The sequence below is a fragment of the Larus michahellis genome, chromosome 2 (assembly GCF_964199755.1).
Source record: "Larus michahellis chromosome 2, bLarMic1.1, whole genome shotgun sequence".
Lineage (NCBI taxonomy): Eukaryota > Metazoa > Chordata > Aves > Charadriiformes > Laridae > Larus > Larus michahellis.
Genome location: NC_133897.1, coordinates 72,508,966 through 72,531,362, shown reverse-complemented (window position 1 = coordinate 72,531,362; position 22,397 = coordinate 72,508,966). Strand labels below are relative to the sequence as shown.

The window sequence follows — 22,397 nt, the reverse complement described above, 5'->3', positions numbered from 1 at the left end:
AACAAAACAAAACACCCAAACCACCAACCACTCCCAAAAAAACCCAACCAAAAACCCTACAAACACACACGCAAACATGGTGATTTACTGTCCTGGATCATATCACTACTACGCTTACTACTAAACAACTTTCAAAGTGCTATGCTCTTATTTTCATGTAATTGTGTGTCGCATTTCATTACGGAAGTGCAAACTGCCAGGGCTGGACAGACATTTCTGGACAGAAATCAGAAAAAACACATGTCCCACCATGCAAGCAATTTTGAATCCCTCAACACTTCAATAAATAATAGCACAGAGGTTCAAAACCAAAACAAATCCCTTCCAAAAAAATCACAAGTCTTCCCTATGCAAGGTTTAAGTAAGCTGCAGGCTCTTCCCTCTCTGAGCTCACTGTGTACCATCAGAAGAGCAGGATCAAGCTAAGCCTGCAAGTGTCCTGGAAGGCCACTTATGGGACCTTTCTGGAGCTGGATGTACCAGCAGGCTGCTACATGTACTCCCTGCAAGCATATTAAGAGCCAGCTTCCACCTCCTTTTCTCCAATGGGCACATCAAGAGACCACCATCTGGAGCTAAACCATCTGAGGGACCAAATGGGCACAAATCTCAGGCAACCAGGGCTTCCTGAAGGACACAGCAGTTCAGACACCGAAGTGAGAACCATGATAATAGCAGTGTCAACAATCCCACTCCCTCTCCTTCCAAGCCACAGCCACCCTCCTGCTCCTCCACAGAAATGCATCCAGGTAGCAGATGTCTAAGAAGATCCTCCCGCCCCTGTTTTTACTATCTTTTTTCAGGCTTTATACAGGGGTGATGGAGCAATAAGCTTGTGGAGGTGCTGAAACAGAGAGCTGACAGCTTCCCCTTTCTGCTTTTCTTCAGCCTGTTTAAGCAGACCAAGAACATGCCGTGTGTGGCACTCAGAGCACATTTTCCCTCGTGGTTTTTGATATAATTGTAATTGGGATCTTGCCGTCTGAACGCACGTGTTGTCTGAAATATATGAGTACTCCTGCATACTGAAGAAATTAGGAATGAATTGCAAGTTCTTAATTGACAGTACAAAACATCAATTATTCTACAGATGAGTAACAAAGAAGAAAATTACAGGTGCAAGAGCTAAACAGCCACTGATTTAAAAAAAAAAAATCAAACCTTCTGAATGAAGCACTGGAATAGGACAAAAGTACCCATGCTTCCCATTTGCATTGTTAAAGCAGAATGTTAAGAGACAGTAGGAAATAAAAAAGGAGATAAGTCACTTCTCCACACAGGTTGCCTTTAAGTGCAAGTGCCTTCAAAGCTATAAATAACACACGCTTAGTTAGCAAGCAGTGGAAACAAGCGTGTGAATGCAACCATGTGTGCTCACACACATACACACACACACACCCCCCACCATCTGAATTTTCCCACCAACAACTGTGGCAGTTGGCCCAGATCACAGCAGTGACATGCTGCCAACAGACTGATCAACCTCACAGCAGACTAAATTAGAAATACATTTCCACAGATTAAATTTCAGAGGACTGTGATGCCACTTTAAACTCCATTAGATTCTGCTCCTCTCAATCCTTTAAACAAACACAAAAGCTAGCAAATCATCCCCCTCCATCCCTTCCACCCACCCGCTTTACCAGAAGTCCCAACAGGATGGAGGCTCCATATTGGACCAGAATCAAGACAGATGTATTAGCAACCAATCTAAAGCTACCACTAGCCTAAAATTTCATAGAAGAGAAGAATAAAAGAAATCAAACCACATTGCATTAAGGTGAGAAAGCCTCAGCAGGAAGCTATGGGTAGTGTTGACTGCCGATGACTACCAGTGTTGCAGGTGCAACGGGGACCTCAGAACTGGAAAGGGGAACTCAAACACAAGCTTTGAAAGATTCAATCCACTAGGTAAGACTTTTGCAGACAAGTCCTATTTGTAACAAATGCACACCCTTTCAGCAGGTAATGGGACAAAACAACAGCAAGAGGCATCCTTCCAGCACATCAAGGACAGAGCAGTGACTAGCTAAGGGGCCAGGGGGGCACCTGCCAAAAGAGAAACATACCACAAGAGCCAATATGACACTTGGGAGATTAAACTGAAAGATGCATGTACATGATTTGTACAGTACATGATCTGGGACAAGGGCCATGGAAAGTCTCCAGAAAAATGACCACTCAGGTAAGGTCTCCTCCTTCTTTAGCTTAATCTGGACAGTGAGCTGTATCTCACACTAAGGTCTCCAAGTCTGATATGCGGGCTCACAGACACACACCAGGGATGCCAGGCACACAACATATTGCTCCAGCCAGGCTCGGGCACCTGTTACTGGAAGACAATTCGGGTACCTCGCCTTACAACTTCAGACGCCTCGTCTGCACTTGGGCCGCAGAATCGAGGAGCTCACCTGTTTTAATTATTACCACGGGAAGAATCCAGATCCTGGGCAGCTAAGAACAACAGGCAACCCCTCCACCAGTTGTCAGATGAAAAGCCTCATCCAGGTTGAACAATGAAGGACAAGTGAGTAGGTAGACAAGGGGAATTTCCAACCGGATTTCTCCTCTTGCAGGAACAAGTACTTAGGTAAGTTAAGCACTTCTTCAGTTTATAGTCAGACAAAACAAAGGAGGATGGGGAAGACTTAAGAGAGCTAGAAAAAAAACCCATTCAAGGATAACAGAGTGCTAAGCATAAAAGAAATTTCCTTTTGCACTATTACCGGCGTCATTTTATGGCCTTTACAACCATGAACTCGAATGCTCTTGCTGCAGATATGGTCAAATTACTGAGAGCTGAAATGCACACAATATATTCAAGTGTAGCACCAGTACATTTGTCTAGCTGCTACTCGGTGTGTGGTGCTACGGCTTGTTCTTGGAATGAGACTGTCCCCCTAGGCTGCTGCAGGACTCCTACCTCGAAGACAGAGGAAAGTGAGAAAATCTTCTGTCTTGGGCTTCCTTTTGGAGAGGTCAGAAATCTGAGTGGCGGGAGGGGGTAACAACGGCTCCACTATCTTTATTGGAGTTGTGCTGGGACTGTTTGGCTGGGACTGAGCAAACTTCCTTTGTGCTTGCAGCCTTGGCCTGTGGAAACAAGAGCATATCAGAAGCACGTTAGGCAGAACTTGCAGGAGAGATATCAGAACATAAAAATTCACTGTTTTAAAAAAAAAAAAAAAAAGAGAGAGAGACAGATATCCAATTCTGTCTCCCACCAATAACATATCCCTACCTGGGTCAATTGCGAAGGCAGTATTTTATTTGCTTTACCCTTTGGTAACTTCTGCAACAATTTGGAAAACCAGAAAGAGAACATCTTGACTATAAAATCTGTGACTACTTGTTTCATATGTTCCAAGTATTTTCTTGCACATCATACAATTACAGTTTACTATTCACTTATTTGGAAACTAAATCTGTATTTTGCACCATGAAAATGTCTTCTTTTTTTTTTTTAAGTGTTAGCATTCTTTGCTTCTTGTTTTTAATTAATTTACAAATTAGGTTTATTATAGCCCCAATAAAGTTAAAATGTATTCCAATCTGCTAGAATCTTATTTACATGGTAATATATATATTAATAGATAAGGTATCTATGTTAGTTCCCAGTTCTACAAAAACAAATCAAAACCTTTAGGGAAAAATATTTTTGACAGGGAAGATATTAGGTAAAAGCCATTAGATTTTTGTTCCCTTGGCCACAGCCTAGAAGACAGTAAGCAAGGACATCTGGGGGTGGGGTTAAGTAGTATTTGTGACAAATTTTAAAGAATGCAGGACATGCATGGAGTGAATTTGTCACAGTCCTGGTACTGGGCTATGGACTGACACTCTCTGATAAGTTTTAGAGAGTGCCTGGGTACGGCTGAAGGAAATGAACGGATGCAGCTGGTTTTGGCAGTCAGGCTGCAAATTATTTCAAGCCTATCTGAAGGCTCTGATTAACTGCTAGGTGGCAATGAATATGATTTTCTTTAATATGTCTAGAATGCAAATTGGTATTAGGGAAAGCGCTTTGGGGCAGGACAGATACCCGGAGGGGGTCTCGCTGGGAACCTGACTCTGCTCAGCGTTTAAGAACATGCTAATTTCTCACTTAAGCAACTGGGATTCTAATTATGATCTTTATTATAGCTTCAAAAAGGAGAGAAGCTACTGAAAGAACTTAAAATCTCATTGAGAAAGGATGCAATTTTATGTCATTTTCTTCCCTAATAGCAGAGTATTTACATAATGTCAAACTGAAACATGAATCAATAACACTGAAGGAAAAGCCGGGTCTTGTCACTCCACAGCAGGCTTGACTGTTATGACTTAAGGAAAGCACCGTTATCATTCAGTGCGGATGAAACAGGTAATTGGCAAACCTTTTTCATGGATATTAAACTTAAATAGTTGGGTAACAAGAGGTTTGTTACTGTATTTTAAATTTTCACAATTTTGTGACTAAAATAGAAAAAAAAAATATTTTTTTTTAAATCCCAGCAGTGTTTGTATACGTATATACATGTGTCCTAATGACAACAGAGAACAAAAGTAGCATCAGCCATTTTCTCCCTAAATTCCGCATAAAATTGTCCATGACCTCACCATCCAACTCCTACCCCCCTCAAAACAACAAAAAACCACCAGCTATTCTTACTGCTTATTTTCATTTCCTTAATGGCAAATATAGCATGGTGTTTATAATTATATTTTTTTTATCACAGTGCTTATAATTCCTGAACTGGAACTAAAAGATGATTGAACATATATGTTTCCTTATATCTATGAACAATTATCTTTCCAGAATGAATATGTTGTATAGATCTGCCTGTATGCCCCCAAAATGACTCAGATTGCCTTGCAAAGCTCTGTTCCTTCAAGCAGGGGACTCCCACACAGGATGAATGGGATTTTAATTTCAACCAACTACATTTCTATCACCAAAACCACACATTCAGCCAGAGAAAAATGCTTGTGTTGGCTTCTGTTCTGCACAAAACGTACGCTCTCTCGCCACAAACCAGATTATAAAGGCTAGCAAGCAACCCTGCCTGCTGCTCTCATCTGCACAGCGATTCTTCTCCATCAATGTGCTTCCTCAGCTTGGCTGTTAAGAACATACACTATCCATTCATCACATCTCTGAAACTACCTACTCAAACCTCATGTGATCAAAGATAAGCAACAAGGAGGACTCCACAACTACCACTACTCCAAAAAGTAAAGGTTAAGCCTGTTTCATGGTTCAAAATTAACCCTTTGCAGCAAGGATCAGCCAAGGCTGTTTGCTGCATCCCTATTATCGGCCCCTAGAACATTGAAAGAGGATTAGGGAATGACTTAAAGTTCAGCATAGACATGAAATGAATTAGTGAATTGAAAGTACTTTTGGTTAGGTCTGCCTTTGAAAATACACTCTCTGCTAGCTGTCCTTTCCCAATACAAACAATTCCCTGCTCATTTTGCTTGCCTGCTTCCTGCACGGCACACAGCCTGGCCTGGCAGCATCACCGGCTCCTCACTGCCCATCATGCTCCTGCAGAGACCTTTATTTCAGTGAGGACAGTGAAAATGCCAGGTCTTCCCTCCACCCAGTTTCAGGCTACAAACCTGGGGAGGCTGCGGAGACTTCTTGCTGTATGGTCAGATGTATCTGAGATGCTTCTCCTCTCGCATCTCTGTTGGTGTTTGCTGTACTTCCTCTGCTTGGTTTGAACTCACCAGCGCCACAAGAACAGGCCTGCTCCTTATGAAATACCCATTTTTTATTAAAACCCTGAGCAGTTACAGGTGTAAGCATCATCAGTTCTATTTATGAACACCAGTAAACGAAGGCACCCTTTTGTAACTGCAGCATCCTTTAGGTTTCTGCAACAACTACTATTCTTTGCATAGATAGGCATATGCTCCACAGGCTTCTACTTCAATGCCTGAGGGTGCACAGAGCAAGCCAAGAGCAAGAAAGGATGAGACATGGAGGTTAGGACAGAAAAGCCAAGCTTTTAAGCAGCCTTAGCTCCAGGTCTCTGTCAAGATGACCCGTTTCAAAGGTGGGCCGGAAAAGGAAAAACATATACCTTTCAAAACACGGGCAATAACTTAAAACTGTTTCCTTGTGAAGGAGTGTATGCATCTTAATAACCTCATATGTCCCCATGAAAACCTCTAGAAGCATAAAACCAATTATTTCGGGTACGGTTTCACATTACGCTTAATCCAATATAAGTGTGAAGCTGCTGCCAAAAAAGGAGGTTGCATCAGATCAAGCATAGCAGCCCATTGTACTCACTTACGCAGCACTTCTGAGCAAGGCAGAACAGGTAAGGAAGTGATAAAAGTGCTCAGAAAGGCATTTTGTGTGTCATAAACACGTAACACCACCAGTGTGGCTTTGCTCTTTGCTTGTTATTGCAACGATTTCTGCTGGAATGACCTATTTAGCATGCATTTGGCAACAGAAGGCAAATTGGCACGAGTGGTAAAAAGAACAACAAAAATCCTGTTTGCGTCCTCAAAATAAACTGCTCGCTCTGTCCTCATTGAAAGGGTATACACTATGTAAGACTTGCAAATACGCAAACAGAAAAAACTTCGCAAGAAGGAAAAGGATGAGGGAAGAACCCAAAATAATACCACATCTAAACATCATGCAAACACCCAACAGCAGCCAGAAATATCCAGACTATTTAAAAATAAATAGTAATTCCCCTCCTCTCAACAGAATGTTATTTTCCTTCTACTGCTTTTGAGAGACTTTAAACACCTACATATTACACGAAGTCCAAAAAAAGCCTCAGCCTAAGGAAGCCTCACCTCCTTTTGGTACACTTCTCTTCCACTGAACTGACTGTTTAGGTCCAAGACAGTGAATTACAGCCAAAGACTAAAACTCCACTACAAAAATATCCCGGGTATACAAACTCAGACTAGGCTGGAAAACATTTCTTTCCAAGGCAAAATACACTTTTTGAAGCTTTTCTAAACAGGAATTTATTTTTAGTTGAATATTTTAAGCAAATTGCATTCTTTAGAATCAAAACACTACAGTTTGTGTTAGCGAAAAATACTTCAGAAATGTCTTTTAAAATAGAATATCCTAGTACAGTTCCTTCGGCTTGTAGAAAAGGACACGTTTAGGAAGAAAACACCTACTACACAAAGGCAGCCTTTTCTTTGCAAAGCAAAGCTCAGGTTAGTAATACCAGTCTGTGTTAAAATTTAGTAAACATCAATACTCTAGATAACGGGGCACACTGTGTTAGCTACAAACCAAGTATTAAATTATCAGTATGCGAGATTTAGTTGTACACTGGTACAAAAATCTGACTATTTTCAGTTTATTATTCCATAACTCCTAAGTGAAAGCAAAGCATAAGTACTATAAAACGTACACAAAGTACAATATGGACAACTGAATTTATAATATGTATGTATTCATAGTAATAATCTATTTATAATAAATTCCAGGGTTGAGAGGCTGTCCTAAGCATCTCAACTGGGAAGCGATTTACAAAACAAACTGTTTTTCAAACATTCTCTAATCCCCAGCAACCTGCAGGTTTTCACAAAACTTCCTGCTCGTTACATACTAGAATATTTGCTTGCTGTTTGGTCTCACCACCTTTCACTTACTCCTTGAACTTCACTTTTGGTTCGTTGTTTCCTGCTTCTCTGTTGCCTGATGTTTGTCGTTCTGTTTTATAATGGCACCACTAGGGTTAGATTTCCAAACTCTATAGGAAACAGTAGCTTAAGTAGCTGTTCGAGTGTCACCGTTTCGTGACTAATTACCATTTCCCTTTGCAATGCAGTGTGTTTTTCACTTTCTGAGCTGCTAGCAAGAGGCCTGCAAGCTAAAGTGAAGGAATCTACGCCTCTGACTTTAAGAGCAGCGTTGGTATTTGGTTACTTTGCTTTTGTCACTTCTCCTCCTAAGAAACTGCAACGTATTTGTAGATAGTTATTTTTAACACATTAAAATCACTATTACTAACTAGCGGCAATGAGCTGGTATTAATCTTCACCAAACACTGTGCAGACAGTTAGGAATAGGGACCCGCTTACTGCCTGATCTAAGGCCAGCTGTTGAGGAGTCATCCTCTACCAAAGTACATCTTTAAATGAGAGGAGTTTGGGTTTCTTCTTATTGCTCACTTAGGCTTTGCAGTTCCCAGATCTCTTTCAGTATTACATCTCTCAATCTGGGTAGCAAAAATTCAGTGCACCATATATTTCCTTTTATCCATTCGGGGCTTTGTCCTCGCACAGCTAAAGCTGAGCTAAGTTCTGTGAGACCTTTCCCATACCACTGTCTCAGCCTGACCATCCCACACAGCTACACACGGTCACAGTTGAGCATTACGGCTGTCCTTCCATCAGCCACTAGCACCCGTCACATGGAGGGCTCTGGCACGGACAGGCGCTTTACCTCACCAATTTTTGCCTTTGTGCTGATCACTCTGTGCTAGTATCATTCTAGTTTCCCCTCTGCTGTGTACCCGGGTTATTTATTTCCTAACTATGACACTTTGCTGGCTTGGTGAAACAGTTATCTCTGTTTTACTTCTCCCTACCTCGACCTGGATGAGGTCCGAAGCACACCATCTTTTGTTCCCATCAGAGCCAACATACAATTTACACATTTGGTTTAATCGCACTATACAACATGACACTCTAGCATACAATATGCCTGTATGCAAAGATGAGTTTGTGTGTGCAGCTTCGTTTATTAAGGTAAACGTATCTGAAAGTGATAGGCTGTAGATATGTTTTGCCCTCATTAAAAAAAAAAAAAAAAGAAAGTAATTTAGGCTTTAATAGCCAGGCATCTGCTGCAGATCAGATGATTATCAAGTGTGTAATTTCCAGCTCAAACAAAATCAACCATGTGACACGCACTTCCAGGCAAGCCCAAAGTGCGCATGCAAAATTCGGTGCTGGAGGTATCATTCTTCACAGGACAATCGGGAAATCCTTATTGCCATTGCATGTGCCAGCGGAAAGCACAGCTAAGCTATATTTTACCCTTTCACTGCTGAGAACAAGTCCAAGGCCTTCAATCCCAATAGTAACCTTCTAGAGGATCACCAGTTCATGAGAACAGGTCTCGAGAATTCAAACCAACAAGTCTACCAACACTGCCAAAACTTATTTAACAATTTTTTTTCCCCAACTGTGAGGGTAAACATTACTTGGATAAGCAAAAAAACAGGGGGGAAAAACTTGCCCTCAGACCACTAGGAGATCTTGTTGGCTCTCACTGGAGCACGCATGAGTGTGAGCGTTAGCTCTGGTGGCACTAGGCAGCGTTTCTATCTGTATGAATTCACGTACCACTGCAACCACCATGTCCCAACTTACAACATCAGGTGAATAAATGACACCACACCAAGTGCAGAAAAGAGGCATACAAAAGAGTCCTGTGAACTGCATTTCTTCTTCCACATCCCCTTACGCTTCTGGGGTACTATTTTCTGCCTGTATCAGTGGTATCTGTTGCCCATTTTAACAACATGTCGGCTTGGTTGCTACTGCCGTTTGTAGTAGAGGAAATTGAGATTCAATCATCATCTGTGTCTCCACACCTGTTTGTACCAGGAAGGAACTAGAGGGTGAGAGACCTGATCGCTCCCATCCATGCAAACACCATGTGCAGGTAACCAGTGCAACGCTTGTGGTCACTCTAAGACACGACTCCTTCAAAACGATTTGCAAAATCAGGTAATCAAGCCACAGCCCAGACCTGTATTACTAGGTAAGAGTATAATTCTTAATCCTGTCTGGTTAGAAGAATCTGGGTTAATTTTCAGTAAATAAAACATTCCAGTAAGGTTGAATACAACACTTTTCTGAAGTTATTTTTACTGAGCCCTTTATTCACTCAATCTTTAGCTTCTGTGGTCCAAAAACTGAAAATTGGGCCTAAATTAATAACTTACTTTTAAACTAGCCTTAGATTCTCAAATGAACAAATCAAAGTAAAATACTAAGCCCATCTCCATTCACTCCTTGATCGTCGAGCCTAACAGGGCATGTTTCCATAAATAACACTTCTTGCTCTAAAACTTTTAGCTACAATGAATGGATGCACGTGTTCCTTTGGTGTTTTGGTCGTGGGGTTTGTTTTGTTTGTATTTATTTTAAATGGGAAACAGTTGGTTTCTGGAGAACCTCCTCTCTTGCAACAATGGAAAGGTGCTTGGGAATGACATTTAATGAATGATAATTGAGCTAACCCATATGCTTAATGACTAGTTCAAAGTACAGCTGGCAACTTAAACTTGTTTGCTAAAAGCTGCTCAAATTATCATTAATTCCGGAATCACCTATTTTTCCTGACAATGCTCACTGATCACAAGAAGGTATTTGCAGTCATTGAAACTGCCTTACTTCATGCAGCTCGGCAGAGATACCCACTAAGTGAAATAGCTGGCCGTTAAAACAATGTACAAGATAGCCTTGGGCAAAGTGGGGGTTCTTAAAATCTGCTAGACACTGTTTACGACCCCCCACCATGTTAACTGTGGAGGAACTGGACAACTCCAGCCACCATGTATGAGCCTCACACATAGTCCATCTCACATATACAAGCAGACACAATGACATGGATGCAGACCTTGCCAGCTAGACTGAGGACTATAGCAGATGGCATTGAAGAATTTGTGGAAAACTAATGCTGCATTCAGATTCCAGCTATGGATCCAGGCAGTTCAGGTGGTCTAAATAACTTTGAAAGGGATACATCACACTGGGTACTAAATGCCCTGGGTTTTTGTCCTGAAACATCCATGCTGGCCAGGGAATTTTGACGCTACCCTGATATTCCCAGTGTGAACTTGAGTCCCCTCCATAGACCTCAGGATACACAGAAGCAAAAAGGAACAAAGAACAACCCAGAAAAACAAAAGTGTAATTAGTCACGCCTGCAGCCCTTCTCCAGGAACATGTGTCTCCTCTCATCCTACTGCTACAACTGGTTTTAGCTGAACCTGATGCAGGAACAGTCAATGCTTATCGTATGCAATTTGCATTACTACAGTGCTGTACACAGGGTCGCAAGTTTTCTTGTCATGTTCAGACCAAAACAGGACCTTGAGTTACCAAGGCGCAACTCCAGTACAATACAATCACAAAGCCACACATCTACCTTCAGGCATCTCAATGATGGGATGCTTCCAGCCCAGCCTTCAGCAGCTGTAGAAAAGCTGATTTAGATTTAAGTACATTAATTACCACCAAATAGTCAAACACTTCCACACATCCCATGTGCTGGTGGCTGTGGCAAGCCCAGGAGGGTTTATCAGCTGCTGCCCAGGGAGAAGGAGCAGTAGTACCATGACCAAATGAGGATATGGCAGCTGAATGAAGCTCCCAAGAAGCTGTTTTCCCACAGTACCTGCCTTTGTTTTCTGATCACACTATAGCGACTGTCCTGTGGACTGTCCATAAATCCAAGTCCAAAGGCTTATTCATCTATAAATGTAGGATCAGGACAATCTATTTCAGCAAGACAATGGCTCTTTTAAATCCACTTTCTCCAGGGTTGTCCCACCTGAAATCGGACAGGATTTTTTTCTCTTCTATACAGGCATGTGGTGAGCTGTACATGGCAATAGATGGCAGAAGAGATCCTTCTGAATACTAGAAACAGGTGGTGCCACCCTTTCTTTGTCCTGCAATGGTTCTTAAAAATTCCCATTTTGGAGTAGCTTCATGGGAATCTAACAACAATGCTGCAGAGACTTCACTGTGGGTCCTACATTGCTCCTCCCAAGGTCCTGGTTATTACTGACACCTTCACCACCACAGCCAACAGAATTCAACTAGGTGAGCTCAGATATGCTTGCACAAGCTACAAACGTGCACAGTAATGCAAAAGCGTCCCCACCGAGAAGAGACAAGAAACAGGAATGTATGGCAGCAGTCCATTTTGGAGGGGACCGTGTCCTGGATACATGTCTCTCCTTGCTGTTCATCAGGCTATGCATGCTGCAGAGATTGCTCCCTAGAGACAGCTTATGATACTAGAAAAGACAGGCAAGTTGACTCTAGGGGGCTAAGGTACAGTGGGAGTCACCGCATTAGTGCAGATCAGTACTGAGTGCCATTTGATGAGCACTTATTTTGGCAGTGCTAGTCAGCCTCAACACCTTCTGATTCCTCCCCATGCTCCCTCCTGTGCAGTTTGCTTCTGCTCCTGCACCATGCTCTGGAGTCATTCTTCTTCTGCAGCGTTTCTCATCTACATCTGCTACTTGGTTCTCTTCACCAGGGTGCCTTGCAAGCTGCTTACCAAGCACAGCTAAGCATGGATACTTACAGAAGCGCTCGGCAAAGGAGACTTGGGTTACCAGTCCCCACCTCCATCCAGAAACAGGCGCTTCCCCTCTTTTCTGGTAGTGTGACCCAGGACAACTACTTCTTAGCTTAAGCCAAACCCACCACCCCACACCAGCAAGTTCTACAGGAAGCACATCACCAAGGAGTGACTTTAGGCTAGGCCTGCCATTTTATGCCATGCTGCTGCACCAATAAGAGCATTACCACATGCCAGAACATTAAAATGCAAAACCAGGGCAGCAGAAAAAAAAAAAAAGGAACTCTTTCACATTTGCTTGCTTTTTAATAATCATTAGCAGATGTCTGAGCAAGTAATTATGTCCAGACAAACTCTTCTTCAAGACCACAAAAATACAATTTTTTTTTCCACCTTAAATCCTGTCCCGTGTGCTGAAGGTAAACAAGGTGAACTCCACACTAACAAACACCTTCCACGCTGGAAGAAAGATGTAATTTCCAGTTCACTTGCACGGTCTCCACCTACTGGCAAAAAACTGCAAAGTCCAGCTGCCTGGACTCTGCAGGTGGAAGAGCAATCCTCCTGTTTTTCTGATATTCAGTAAAGCCAGCGTGGGGAAGCCTAGGGGCATAAAATGGTCTGCCCTTTCACTTCACCCGCTCTGCAATGCCATCCTTCTGTCTGTGCTGTATTGCATGTAACAGGGACCTTGTTATCTACCACAGATACTTTTTCCAAAAGCTTTCTAGGCCCTTCAAAAAGATTTCCAACCCTATGGAAGAGAGCCTACAAAACATGAAAACCTGCCCATTTTCATAAAACTTGAGCATTTCCCCCCTATTTAATTACACAGAAGTCAAAGCTGCTTTTAGCACAACACACCAAGCAACTTCGATATTCTTCTAGTAGCATTTTCAGCGTTCTTAGACATCGGAGGGACATCTGCAAAACCTGTTTGCTTCCCAGTTCCCAACCAGGAGACATTAAACAAAAGCAGCACGGTTCAGATGACAGCGCTTCCCACTTCCTTACTCATGTGACGCCCTCCGGCACTACCCGAAACCCGGTTCCTGATAAATTCAGTGCTGTTCTTTGTTCCGTGTTCCTCTTCAAAACAGTTGCAGATTCAGACTGAATGGTGAATGATATGCCAAATAATACCAAACATATCAACAGCTCCCTCCCTAGTAACCTGACCAACTGCTAAAACTCAAGAGGATGCAAGATCAAAGCTGTGTGACTGAAGGAAAACTCTCTTTTCCCTTTGAGCAGCCTGTTGCAATTGTACTTTTTTATTTAAAAAAAAAAAAGTTATTTTACAGATAATTTCATTCTTGTTTTCCAATCTCAGAAAAACATGTGTACCTCAACTCTTGCAATCTTTCACCTTCGCCCTAAAAGCAACTTACACTAGCCAGAAAGCCAGAGATTACTTCTGGCAGAGATGTCAGAACTAACAGTGTATGGATCATTTTAGCCATCATCTGAGTGGCTGAAAAACTTCCTGTTCAATTAAGTCCTCCATTAATCCCTACCATTTGAATAAAATTTTCCATCTGCTGCCAGGAAGTGATAGAAGTCACACGGTCAGTAGGTTGTGGGCATTTTAACCTCTTGCAGAGGTTGCAGCTTGCAATTTAACCCCCCCTGAAACCAGATATCTGCACTTCCCATGGGGCTGGCCTTTCGAAGGCTCCTCTACCATCTGGCTATTACCTAGGCCGCAACATTTCTCTTGTTAAATTAGATGCACAGTGAGGGGAAAAAAAAAATATTAAAAAAAAAGACACAAAACATCCTGTATCCTATATCTCCTGCAGCAAAGTGATCACTTTTGCATAAAACACCCATCAACCACATTCACCACGTTGCCAACGAAAATTACTACACACAAATGGGGGGGGGGGGCGCGGAGAATAAAATAAACATCACTATATTCCATGATGCTAAACTTGTACTATCCTTATGTAATTCTGAAGATAAAAGAAACTTTAGCAGGTCCCATCTGCCCTTCTTGCTCTCTTCTCTTTTCCTACACCATTGTAGTTTTTTGCATTAAGTTTCTCTTGGAAGCAAACCATGACCCTCTCCAGGCTTCCTCCCCAGGAGTCACACAGCTCATTCTTGCAAGTCAATCAGGGAGACGCAGTCAATTGTCCCACTAACTCTGTTCATGGCTTCTTTCAAGCCATGCCACATTCTGCTACCAGTCAAACTGGCCTGAAAAGGAAAGGGGCCATTCACCCCGCACCTCTTCTTTGAGGGATGCTAAATCCTATGAGAGGGGGCTGGCTGGCCTGCCAGAGCACGCCGTCTTTCGCTTCCTCCTGAATGCCAGATAAAGTACTCAGGAACTAATGATATGGATGGAAACTATGGTAACAATTCCTGTGGCACCACAATCTATAGCCTTCCCCACAGACACTCTTTCTTTACCTGCAGTAGTAAGTATTCAATACTCTTGCTTCTTGCCCCATGTGTCGCACCCCCCCTGCCCTAGGAGACTAGTAAAAAGATAATGTGCTTATCGAACTCATGTCAGTACCAGGTAACCATAGTAAAAACACACACACACAAACTGTACATACACACCACAGATTTGTCTGTGAAGTGACAAAAATACAGTCCCTCTGAGAAGACTTTGTTCACGGAAGACTGAGATTTATCAATGCTTCGTCTTCCCTAGCACCCTCCTTACTTCTAACTCTTAGGACATGGTAGTACGTGGAACGTGAGCAGCAGGATGCCTGACATTTGATGGTACAACCCAGACAAACTAAGAGCTTGCTGATGGTGGAAGGGAAAAGTCACATTCCTTCTAGTCCTGCATCCCGTTGTGGACTGGCACCAGGAAGGGATGGGAACTCACTGTCCAGGCAGGAGCTGGGCAAAGGGAGTGGGACCATACTTTTCTGGAGTAGCAAACCACTGCACTGCCTCATCTGTATCTTTCCATCCTAAATGAGGGACTCAGTTTGGTTTAAATTGATATCAGCAAGGGCTGCTGCAGAAAAAAGGTATGGTATATGCTCTTTCCTTCATCTCCAGACACATGTTCCTGCTCATGCCAGCACTAGAGCTCCTGAGACCCCATAATCAGCTGGCTGAGGAAGTCAATCTAGCTGAAAATTAATTTATAGGTTGATTTTTTTTTCTTTGTCGGGTTAGGTTTCATAAGCACAGAAGCACTGGTGTTGGCACAAAAGAGGTGGCAACAACTCACAGGAGGGAAGGACTGCCTTCTCCAGTAGCGGTTTGCATTAAGATCACCCTAAACTGACTTAGAAACACATTAGTTATTGAACTGTAAAATTTGAATGGAAAATGTGCCTGGCAGCATTGCCAGCGTAGTCCCCTTTGCTGTCAACCCTTTTGCAACAAGGAGCCTAGTCTCCATGAAGATTTTGCAGCAAGGAAGACAAATTTGGGTGGTTTGGTTTTTTTCACACAATAACCTTGGGGGTTTTAGGGTTTCTTTTCTTTTCTTTTTTTGAAGCAATGACAAGGTCTGACTTCCTGCATTTCTGCCCCCATGAGCAGATCACTCGCCACTCTTCCCTGTACCATCAAGCAAAGCGCCAGCTTACGAAATATTTAAAAATAGGAAAGAGGATGGCATCCCAGATGCTATCTACACTGACAGCAACGCTGCGTGAAAGCTGGACACTTGCTGATCTAGGTCCCCCATGGACAAAGCATCCTGCTTGGTGATGGCTGGCACACTGGCTCGCAGTGGGCTCATCTGGAAGTGTCCTTGAGGTGTGGCTGCCCTGTCCTGGTCTGCCACTGATCAGCTGTGTCCAGCCAGCACCTCCTGCTAATGCCCAGCCTGACGGGAAGACCTGATAGGTGAAGGAATGGCCCTGAGAGCAGACACTTGTAATTTCCAGGAACACATGCTTGCGACAACCTTAGGGTCACATTCAGTAGATGTCTCTATAAGTCTAAACACACTCCGATACTTAATTAATTTCATACTTCGAAAGAAGACCATCTTCAGCCATTTTAACCTGCTGGTAACCTGCCCTGTCACAGGCAGTGAGATGCCTTCCTCTTACCGCATTCCATTACACTCTTACAAACTCAACCTGGCGCTTCCCGCTGCATATGTACATACACATCGTCAGCCTGCTCTACACCTCTCACACCTAGTCTCAAATGTGAACTGAGACACCGAGCCTCAAATGTGATAGCCTCAGGGCGCACCTTGCTCCTCGCTGTATCCCAGCACTTTCATTTTATTTGCAACCTGATCCTCCGTAACAGATTGCATACCTAAGCTTAAACTTCTTCCCAGATCTGCATTTTTCACAGCGTATCCTTGCAAGAGAGAGGTTCCCTCCATGTCATTCCAGCTGGCTGTGCCTATCTCTCAAACCCCACTAGAGTCAAAAATGCCTCTGCCACAGCCTATCAGTAGTGTCTGCTCAGCCCCATTACCTGTAGCTCCGGCTCTGGGGGACAGGAGGCCCCTCAGCAAGGAAATCACACCTCACTAAGCACAGTCTTGTAAATCTGTCCACAAAGGTCCAAAACCCTGTGGTGCTTCCTGATGCTGCCTCTCCTCCTTGACAGCACTGAGCCAACGTCTGGTCACTGATTTACTGGGAGTCCTCAGGCAAATCACTTTGCTTTTCTGTTCCTTTACCAGGCTGAAATTAGATGTTGATCAAAGGAGGGCAGGCAGAAAGATTAAAATCCTATGAAAAATGGTGTGTGCGTGCACCCACGTATGTTTCAATCGGATGAGAACCTGAGGCCGGTTTGCCACATGGCTGTGCAATAGGTCATGGCAGAGTGCTCTCACACAGGAGCGGCAAGAAATTGGCAATTACTTCAGCTGGGACCGCCAGTGAACATTTGATGAACTCTCAGCACCAGTTCATTTAGCTCTCAAAAGCCGTGCATCTGAAAGGCAATTGGCGAAAACGTCACGCGAAACCCTGCCGAAGAACGAAAGAAGTAAAATTGGAAAGAGCACTTGAGCAATAACAGAAAGCAGGCAATAAGGCCAGGAGCAATAAAGAAAGTAAAACATTGTGAGGGAGTGCAAAGAGCCGTCAGTATGTTCATGAAAGTGGAATTTACCTGAAAATAAAATGGAAATCCTGCAAGGACCAGACAACTGAGGAGAGAACAGCAATGCAGCCAACAACATGCCTGATCAGAAAACTGCAGAAATTTTGACAAAAATATGCTATCCTTTTCATAGCCAGCCAACCATTGAGCCACAGGTAAACAAATACGTGGAGGATTTCATAAAACCCCCGAGTATTTTCTCTACTTCAAATTATATTAATTATGGGTTCAGTAGCTAGGGATACTGTTCAAAATAACAAACAAATGCAACCACAGTGGGTTGTGTAAGCGACTGCCCTTAGCACTAAAGGAAATCTTAATAGCTTGAAGGTGAGAATTAAGTCAACAAAGTCAACAAATAAAATAAATGCATCTTTTATCACACCATTACCAAGGGAAGAAAATGCCAAAAGGCAGAACTAGAGATGCCTCTCCTGAGGCCTTGCTGGCAACACAAGATTGCCCCAATTTAATTAAATAAGTTTTGTTAAATCAGTTCAAATCCACGTGGACTGTTATGGGTTAAGAGTAGGTTAAACCAGTGCCTTGTTGACAGATAAATCAAAAAGACAGCCTGTCCATACAGCCTCTTGTGTCGGTTTAACTTCATTAATTTAAAAGCTACATCTTAAGTTAAATTAGCGTAAACTATCTAGAAATCTCAGCAAAGCACCACCACCAAGACTTGAATGATTTTGGATCAGTAAATCCAAAATCACTTCTAAAGCTATCCTAGATTCCAGCCCACCTAACTCCATGATGCGTTGTCTTTCTGGGACGGCTTTCTAATGCAGGAGGCGGCAGATTTTGTCTTAGGTAGAAATTTAAGCTACAATTCCATCCCTAAATATTCGAATTCTAGTCTTCAGAAAAGGTACTGACTCCAACTTCACATTTTGAATGTATACATGCAGTATTAAAAACACACCAGATGGAGACATCCCTGGTCTTATACAGGGTTCACAATCTAGGTATGAGTTTTGACAAACATGCTGATCTATATTTTTATGCATTCACAAAGGCTCTCCCCACCCATGAGGGACTCCTCACAGCCAGGCAGCTTTAAAAGTGTTCCAGCTCTTCCAAGCATCGCTGTTATATAAATCTGCAAGATCAGAAGCTACACTAGAAATAACTGGCTCACTAACAATATCCCTCTTCATAGCCACTGTGTGACCTTAGCCAGCACGACATGACTGATCTGGTTCACAAAGCTTTAAGCTGAATAAAATTATACTACATAGGAAAGTTTTACTTTAGTCAATGTTTTATACATGCATCTACATGCACACACACATGCACATATACATATATATAATCTGCAATAAAAAGCAAGGACTGGAGACAAAGATCTGAAATATGAATAGACGATTTCTAGATTACTATAATAAGCTTTGCAGAAGGTATTTCATAATTTAATGAGATAATAAACCACCATAATTAACTGCATTTTATATGCCTCTCCCCTTCCCTGAGGGGAAAGAAAAACTTCAAAAACAATCAAAAAACAAAACTTAACACTCCTCCAGACTTAGCAAGGAACCCATCGTTCCAAACCTGCGAACCAGACACCATAATAACTGCAAAACATGCCTCTGAGGAACTGAGACTTTAAGCCCGTTTCCAGCTCTAGCCCTTTAAGCAAGGCTTTCTAAATCCAAATGAAACCAATGGAGTGCCATCACCTTCGAAGTGCAGATGCAAAGCAAAGCAGCTGTTGTCACTCATGTCTTTGCCCAGCATTAGGAGTGTCAAATTAAAGACTACTCACTTTTACTGAGTAGTTTCTTTAGAAGGATTTAGCAGCCAGTTTTTACATACAGTCATTTCCCTGAAGAAATGAGGTTTCAAGGCAAAAGCCTGCAGGGGGGTAGATAATGAGCTATGTCTTCTTCAACAAGCCAAGAAAAGGAGAAGGAGATCTACAGTGTCAATCCCCACCACAGTGGCCATGAGGTTCCCTGGGCTGTAGGGGACAAACAACGAGCCAGGACAGCTCTTACCCACCTCTGAGCAGAGAGCAGGGAACTCTCTACAGGTATTTCTTGGTAATATGTCCATGCTCCTCATTCCATATAGTGAAGGAAGTCATGCACAAGGCACAGTCTTTGGATCAGCAAGAGCTGACCCAGAACACCAATCTTCCTGATCTAGACAGCTGGGATGGAAAGTGAGATGTATCAAGAGCTAGGGTTCATCATTATTTAAACGAATCATTTGAATACAACTATAAAACAAAGTGCTACTCTCCCCTTCTTCAACTTGCCAAGTTTCTAGACAACAAATACAAAGAAAAACTATGACACCTTAATTTATAGAATCTCAGGGAAAAAAATTGGGGGGGGGGGGGGGGGGGAGGAATTGGTCTACAACTACTGCGCAAGTAGCTGCATAAATAGGAAAATTGAATTAATCAGCTTCGTAACACGGTAGAAGAGCTGTGCAGAGGCTGTGATACTGAAGCGAATCTGCTCGTGAAGCAGAGGACATTCATGGCCTGGGGAAACGAGAGTCGTTTCTGCATCAGGTGGTGGGATGCAGCAGAGAGCGTGGGCTTTTCAAGAGAAGCAGCGAGGGTCTACAGTATGTGAAATGCAGTATGTGAAATGTACTGTAACTGTTATCAAAGAGGACTTTAGATGGCTAAAGTAATCATTTATCCAAAAGAAATAGCTATGGCTTTTAATACTACCTGCAAGCTATTCCCATATTTCCTATCAGAAATATAAATCTGCAAGAAAAAAATAAAGCCCTTTAAAGAGGGCGAAAAAACGCAACCCCAAAACCCTTCAAAAACTGCAAATTTCACAAAGGGAACTCGAGCAATTCTGCCTAACACATGGCATGGGAGGGCTCTAGGATGCCACTAGTCAGGGGCTGGTTGCTGCAGATGTCAGTAAGCAGTTTGTTTTCATCGATAACACAAGATGCCTGTAGCATCACCAGTGTTACTATGTTCATCGTTTACCAGAAAACACAACTGTCTTATCTTTTATTAGCTGGCATTTCTCAAGGTGCTCTGCCTTTATTTTTCTCTCCCTGGTATAAATGAGCACATTTACAAATAATACAAAAAATATAGGCTATGGAGAAAATGAACCTCACACTGTGGGATGTTCACTGTGTGAGGCTGGAAAATTTAAAGCGATGATAAACGCATTAAGTTACGTTTCACGTATCATTAAGTAATGCCGAAATCCACCCTTAAAATAGGCGACTCGATAACGCAGCCCTCCTAGCAGAGGGGCGATCCCCCAGCAGACACGGCGAGGCGCCGCGCTGCATTATATAATAACATTTTCCAGAGGAATGTGCAGAGCACTTTCTGCGATGCACAGGGAGCGTACAAGCTGTCACTGTGCACTCAGCGGCACCTTCTACAGGGACCGTGTCACAGAATCAAGTAACTCGTGGGTGTATTAAAGGAAGAATAAGTGACATCCGAGTAGCCTCCATGTTTTGAAATGCAGGTAGTGCCTACCATTGCTGCATCGCCTAATTAAAATCCCCATGAACTCAAAGCAACACCCATCCAGGGGTAAATGTCTCTCACGTACGCACCTCAGCTATTACCTTTGCCTACCTATCAAGCTGGTAGAGTACAGCTTTGCACTGCGACATCCCCTTTCTGCACCAGCTAAATGCCACTGAGTTATACGTGCTGGCATAAATATAGAGGGAGGGGGAGAAAAGGAGGTGGGGGGAGAGAAACACAGAAAGCCATCTCATCCCACTGAAGAATTCCCAAGGGCTTGTCAGCTGATGAGGTGTGCTGCTGGCATTGAGTAGTGCCAGTGCTCAGACCCTTCTCACTCCGTCTTTCATCCACCCCAGCAAAGTATCTGAAAATCTTCATAAATCCTCCCTCTGATCGTCAATCTAGAAAATAACCACTCCAACACAATACTTTGGAGCTTTTCATTTCTACGCTCATTAAAATAATTAAGGAACTGAGGCGGACATTAGTTTTTTTTGTGGGGTTTTCCACGTCCTCGTTAAAAGGTTCCATGGCCGACATGACTCAGAAATTTAGAGCTCATTATACAGAACCACCTAAATTAGTATTCCGTTCATGGGCTTAATAGGTATTTAAGCAATATAAGAGACAGGTTTTGTTTTGTTCTTTTTTAATTGATAGAATAAACTGTATTCAAATGCTCAGAAAGTCTCAGTTGTCTGCGAAGGAGAGAGATGAAGGAGCTGAGCACAAACAGTCCTAGGACACTTTGTTGCCAATAAGGCAAATGAGACCAGTGGGTTTCCTCCTCCATCTCCAAGCCTTTCATAATTAAAGACAGCAGCTCACCTAATGTTCAGGAAACGCCGTAAACATTTATTTTCATTAAGGCTCATATTGGGAAACCATGCAGATTCTGTTGAACAAAACTTAGCAGAAAAACACTTCAGTAGAAAAGGTTGGGATGGTCCAAAGAAAGAGCAGAGTAAGGAATAAACAAGGAAGAAAACAAAGCAGAAAAGTCAACAACTAATTCATGCATCCTGGACCGTCTAATCATCATTAAAGAAGTACAGAGAGGAACACAAACACAAAAATTTCTGTTTTAAGGACTAGAGGGTTTGGTGCTTTTCATATAAAATTACAGCAAACCCTCAGAAGAGATCATCTCAGAAAAGCAAAACATTCTTCATGCTACATTAAAAACAAGAACCTGAGTGGAAAAAGCAAAAAAGACTCTGCTACCCTTATTAATTATTACTGGGGAGAAAAAAATCCAGGAAGGCAAAAAGAAGACTTTCTTCTTCTTATGTTTTATTTGGGACCATGAACACTGCCCTACATCTTTCAACAAATGCCCATGAAGTCCTGCCTTCTTGATATCTGAAGTAAACGCTGTAATATTGAAGGGGCAAGCGAGGAAGCAAATTTCGGTATAGACATTACCCTTGCCCTACAACTTACTAGTAGAAGAAATACTTGTTCTTCTGGAAGTGCCTCGCTAGAAAGCTTCCCATAATTTCCAACCCAAAAAAGGTGCTTGACTCAAAAGGGTATTCTATTTTGTAA

The 22,397-nt window shown here is 42.6% G+C and overlaps 1 protein-coding gene across 2 annotated transcripts in view; it reads right to left on the bottom strand.

Annotated features, from left to right (window-relative positions):
* Nucleotides 1-22,397, bottom strand: part of JARID2 (jumonji and AT-rich interaction domain containing 2) — a 225,890-nt gene that overhangs the window by 63,139 nt on the left and 140,354 nt on the right. For both annotated transcript variants that reach the window (XM_074575853.1, XM_074575855.1), the window contains exon 4: nucleotides 2,924-3,093. In XM_074575853.1, the coding sequence (XP_074431954.1) occupies nucleotides 2,924-3,093 (170 nt within the window). The remainder of the gene's footprint in view (nucleotides 1-2,923; nucleotides 3,094-22,397) is intronic.